Source organism: Trichechus manatus, unplaced genomic scaffold (genome assembly GCF_000243295.1).
Source record: "Trichechus manatus latirostris isolate Lorelei unplaced genomic scaffold, TriManLat1.0 scaffold00079, whole genome shotgun sequence".
In the NCBI taxonomy this organism is placed as follows: Eukaryota; Metazoa; Chordata; class Mammalia; order Sirenia; family Trichechidae; genus Trichechus; species Trichechus manatus.
Window position 1 is genome coordinate 12,682,716 of NW_004444015.1, and position 6,000 is coordinate 12,688,715.

General features: G+C 38.3%; 1 protein-coding gene across 1 annotated transcript in view; it reads left to right on the forward strand.

The window, feature by feature from the left end:
* LOC101343269 (RNA helicase Mov10l1-like) overlaps window positions 1–6,000 on the forward strand; it is a 64,055-nt gene that overhangs the window by 22,134 nt on the left and 35,921 nt on the right. The window contains 3 exon segments of the mRNA XM_012556823.2: window positions 5–119; window positions 1,821–1,998; window positions 2,303–2,373. Coding sequence (XP_012412277.2) covers window positions 5–119; window positions 1,821–1,998; window positions 2,303–2,373 — 364 coding nt within the window.

Below are 6,000 nucleotides of genomic sequence, written 5' to 3' on the forward strand. Positions count from 1 at the left end.
AAAGGCATTCAAGACGAACACTTCCAAATTGCCTTCCATGCTATCCCATCCCAGCAGCACTTAGAAAATGTGTGGAACAAAAGATGGACATACTGACTTTTCAGCCACTTCTTGCAGAGGTAGGAAAAGTTACGTCTGTGATTGTGTATGAAATGTTTGGCCTTTCCTTTTGGGTTTCATTTTTTGATCTGTTGAAAGTAAGGATGTCCCCCTTCTCAGATCCAGGCCTTATTTTGATTCCTTTTTTTGACAGCTGGGAATTTCAGGAAAATGAGAGATACAAACTGGCAAAAGAAGTTTATTGTCCCTTTGTGCCATTGAAATTATGCACTCACATATAATTCACATTACTCTAGTCTACAGCCATGCCAGGATGTAGGTGTCATCAGTGACCCTAATAGTTTACTTTACCTGGTCTTTTGGGTGCTGATGACCCTTTGTCTTCAGCCAGGTCTCTCTCAGCTAGACTAGTAAGCCATTTGAGCTTTGTTGAGGTATAATTTACATACCATTAAATCAATCCATGTTAGGTGTATAATTCACTGATTTTTAGTGAATTTGCAGAGTTGTGCACCCAGTATTGCAATCCCATTTTAGAACATTTCCATCATCCCAGAAAGACCTTCATGGCCACTTGCAGTCAAACGCCATTCCTATCCCTAGCTCCAGGCAACCAGTAATGTGTTTTCTGTATAGATTTGCCTTTTCTGGACCTTTTGCATAAGAGGAATCATAAAATACACAGTCTTTTGAATCTGGCTTCTTTTACCTAGTATAAAGCAGTTGAGGTTTATCCATGTTGTAGCATATAGCAGTCATTCATCTTTATTTTATATCCCATTATATTTATCCATTTATCAGTTGATGGACTATTGGGTGGTTTCCACTCTAGGGCTATTATAAATGATGTTGCTATAAATATTCATGTAGAAGTCTTTGTGCACATCTATTTTCATTTCTTTTGGGTAGATACCTAGGAGTTGAATTGCTAGACTGCATGGTAAATTTATGTTTAGCTTTTGAAAAGGCTGCCAAACAGTTTCCCAAAGTAGGTGCACCATTTTATACTCCCACCAGCAATGTATGAGGGTTACAGTTTTTCCACATCCTGACAAACAATTGGTATTGTCTGTTTTATTATAGCCATTCTAATGTGTGTGAAGTGGGCCTGTAAAAGCCACACTCTACCCCTTTATGAATAAGCTCAGGCAACCAGAATAAACAAAAGAATAGGGACAGTGGGTCACAGGGACCAGTGATAGTAGAAAAAGGCATGGATGGCCGCTAAAGGTAGAGGGTAAAAACCTGCCAATTTGAGGAGTGTGAGGCACTTTCCAAATGCAAGGCAGAGCCCTCATACCCCCACAGTTCCTGGGACCATTGATTTATAGCATAATAAAATAAAAAACCCGTTGCCTTCGAGTCGATTCCAACTCACAGCAACCCTATAGGACAGAGTAGAACTGCCCCTTAGGGTTTCCAAGGAGCGGCTGGTGGATTCGAACTGCCAACCTTTTGGTTGGCAGCCAAGCTCTTAACCACTGTAGAGTGGTTTTAAGAAATCTAGATTTCATTGAACATGTGATTGAGTACAGTGTCTATGTTCATGAGTTGAGTGAATATTTTAGCATAATAGAAACCCTTAATAACTGAGTTAATAAATTATGACCTTAAATTGCTTCCTTTGTGTGGCGGTTGGGTTATGTACAGCAAATTAAGTCTTTTAGAATTTCTTTGTTTAAAACTACCTACTCTGTAAACTTGGTATATCACTGACATGCTATACTACTTTCACTAACTTCTTGATGTTTTGTTTTCAGCTTTTGAGTATGTCAAACTATGAAGAGAGATTTTCAACTTTGCTATGGCTTGAGGAGATTCATGAGGAAATGGAAATGAAGGAGTTCAGTATGAGTGGAGTCATTTTAAAGAAGAATGGGAATTTCTTGGTTTTGGAGGTCCCAGGATTATCTGATAATAGACCACATTTGTATCCAGGTGTTTTGTTACTTGTCACGTTTTAATGTAGTAGGTAGAATAGCAGAAATTACATCATAATTAGAACAATTGTTTGTAAAATCTGGGAACACTAAATTCACGATATTTCTTTTTCTTCTCTTTGGGTAGAATTTCACTTAAAATTTTTTCAGTGTGTTTCTTCTTACCACATTTGCATTTAAGCAGTTGAACCCAACCATACTTATGTCTAATTCCACTCCTTCAAACTATTTCAGTTTATAGTAGAGTAACAGGTTGTTCAGATTTTGTAATACTTTTACGTGTGGTGATTTTTTTAAACTAGGTGATAGAATGGTTTTAAGAAATCGGGAGTACAGTGAACACGTGATTGAGTACAGTGTCTTTGTTCATGAGGTGAGTGAATATTTTATTAGTAATCTCATTGTATTTACTACCTCATGGGTTATCAAAAGGTAAGAAATCATGTTAATTATTCTTTCTGTTGAAAGTCACATGACTGTGGGGAAAAATGTTGTTCGGTTTGTATGTCTGGGCACACAGACATAGGTAAGTACGTTCTTCTTTAGGTATTTGCCTCTTTTGGAAAGTGTGGGTATAAAATAAAAATTTGAATGATTTTTATGCATAAAGGGAACTTGATATCTAAAGAAATCCTACAAAAACAGATTCATGTTTTGTACATATCGAGGTATAATTGAAGTGTACAGTTTAATCAGTTTTGACATATTTCTACACCTGTGAAACCATCCCCACAAACAACCATCACCCCAGTAGTTTCCTTGTGCCCCTTTGAAGTCCTTTCCTCTGCCCCTATTTGCAGGCAATCACTGATCTGCTTTCTGTCACTATAGACTAGTTTGCTTTTTCTAGAATTTTATATAGTAAATAGAATCCTACAGTATGTACTTTCTTTTGCCTTGTCATTGCATGTTTCAAAAGTTCATTCATTTTTATTACTGAGTGATGTTCCGTATATGGATATACCACGGTTGGTTTACTCATTCACCTGTTGATGGTTACTTGAGTTATTTTTAGTTTTTGGCTATTAGACCTAAAAAGTGCGCACATCTAAAGCATTACAAATTCAGTTTCTCTGTTTCCAGGGAAGTTGGAGCATATCAATTTCTATAAACCAATCATAACAGAACACCTTTATCCTGTATGTGTTAATACTCTTCAGAGGAAGGGAAATATTTCAGATTCACACAGTGAGAGTGGGAAAGAGGCATTTATCTCTTTTAGATACACAGGTACACAGATAACTTGTGTTTCAATCCTGTAGCCTCAATCATAGATCCAAAATGGCACACAGTAACTCACTGGTACAAACCTTTTCAGAGGGCACACACATTTTTCATGATTGATTTTAGCTTTCAAATAGAACACACAAATAAAAAATAGTGAACTAGATTCTCTCTTAATGCCATCTGATAGAGAAAAGGCCTGCATTATCCACCTAACACATCTCCAAATGGTCAGATTCTGAAACATGTTGCCACCAGTGAGCACAAATGCTGCTGATGGGTCAAGCAAAATAAGGGCAAAGAAGAGACCATTGTATTTATCAACGTGAAGGTTACTGGTGCCCTTCATAAGTGCGCAGTTGGGGCAAAACCTTCATAGGAGTGAGTTTAGGGAAATAGAGCAAAGAGCAATTGGAGACAGCAAGTATGGACAACTCTTTGGAGGATTTTTGTAGTTAAGTGGACACAGAGAAATGGAGCAATAGGTGGAGGGCAAAGTTCCCCCGAATTAGATAAAAGAAAGTCTTGTGAGCTTATAGAAATAATCCAATAGATGAGGGGAGGAAGAATACATTTTTTTTTATTGTTGTAGTTTAAGTGAAAGTTTACATTTCAAGGTAGATTCTTATACAAAAATTTATACATACATTGTTACATGACCCTAATTGCTCTCCGTATACTGTGACAGCACACTCCTCCTTTCCACCCCTGACTTCCCAGGAGTACATATTTTTTTTGAAGGAATGCCCTTATAGGTGACAAGAGATAGGATCTAGTGTAAAAGTGGAGGGGACGAAACAGTTCATTGAGCAAGCAGAACTGTACTTGAAGTAATATCCTCAAAGAGCTGACTGGGCATAACTTATACATAGAAGAGAATTGAAGTTTTTTTTTGTGTGTGTGCTTTAGGTGAAAGTTTACAGCTCAAGTTAGTTTCTCATACAAAAATTTATACACATATTGTTATGTGACCCTAGTTGCTATGCCTATAATGTGACTGCATATTCCTCCTTTCCACCCCGGATTTCCCGTGTCCATTCAACCAGCTCCTATCCCTTTCTGCCTTCTCATCTCACCTCCGGACAGGAGCTGCCCATTTAGTCTCATACATCTGCTTGAACTAAGAAGCACACTCTTCATGAGTATCATTTTATGTATTATAGTCCAGTATATTCTTTGTCTGAAGAGTTGGATTCAGGAATGGTTTTAGTTCTGGGTTAACAGAGAGTCAGGGGGTCATGTCTTCTTGGGTTCCTCCAGCCTCAGTCATACCATTAAATCTGGTCTTTTTACTAGAATTTGAGTTCTGCACCCCACTTTTCTTCTGCTCCATCAGGGAGTCTCTGTTGTGTTCACCATCAGGGCAGTCATTGGTGGTAGCTGGGTACCATCTAGTTCTTCTGGTCTCAGGCTGATGGAGTCTCTGGTTTATGTGGCCCCTTTGACTCTTGGGCTAATATTTTCCTTGTGTCTTTGGTGTTCTTCATTCTCCTTTGCTCCAGGTGGGTTGGGACCAATTGATGCATCTTAGATGGCCGCTTGCTAGCTCACTCACCAAAGTGGGATGCAGAACATTTTCTTAATAAGCTTTGTTATGCCAATTGACCTAGATATCCCCTGAAACCGTGTTCCCCAGACCCCCTGCTGCACTGTCCCTCAAAGTGTTTGGTTGTGTTCAGGAAACTTCTTAGCTTTTGATTTAGTCCAGTGGTGCTAACTTCCCCTGTTTTGTGTGTTGTCCTTACCTTCACCTAAGATAATTGTTGTCTACTCTCTAGTTAGTGAATAACCCTCTCCCTCCCTGCCCACCCTCATAACCATCAAAGAATGTTTTTTTCTATGTTTAAACATTTTCTTGAGTTCTTATAATAGTGGTCTCATACAATATTTTTCCTTTTGTGACTGACTAATTTCACACAGCATAATGCCTTCCAGATTCATCCATGTTATGAGCTGTTTCGCCGGTTCATAAGTTTTTTATCGTTGCATAGGATTCCATTGTGTGAATATACCATAATTTGTTTATCCGTTTGTCCGTTGATGGGCACCTAGGTTGTTTCCATCCTTTCGCTATTGTGAACAGTGCTGCAGTGAACATGGTTGTGCATATTATCTATTCATGTGATGGCGCTTATTTCTCTCGGATATATTCCAAGTAGTGGGATTGCTGGATCATATGGTACTTCTATTTCTAGCTTTTTAAGGAAGTGCCAAATCGATTTCCAAAGTGGTTGTACCATTTACATTCCCAACAGCAGTGTGTAAGTGTTCCAGTCTCTCCACAACCTCTCCAACATTTATTATTTTGTGTTTTTTGGATTAATGGTAGCCTTATTGGGGCGAGATGGTATCTCATTGTAGTTTTAATTTGCATTTCTCTAATGGCTAATGATCGTGAGCATTTCCTCATGTATATGTTAGTCACCTGAAGGTCGTCTTCGGTGAAGTGCCCGTTCATATCCTTTGCCCATTTTTTTTAATTGGGTTATTTGTCTTTTTGTGGTTGAAGTTTTGGCAGTATCTTGTACATTTTAGAGATTAGACCTTGATCGAATATGTTGTAGCCAAAAAATTCTTCCAAGTCTGTAGGTTGTCTTTTTACTCTTTTGGTGAAGTCTTTTGATGAGCATAAGTGTTTGATTTTTAGGAGCTCCCAAGTATCTAGTCTCTCTTCTGGTGCTTGTGCATTGTTACTTATGGTTCATATTCTGTTTATGCCATGTATTAGGGCTCCTAGCATTGTCCCTATTTTTTCTTCCATGATCTTTATCGTTTT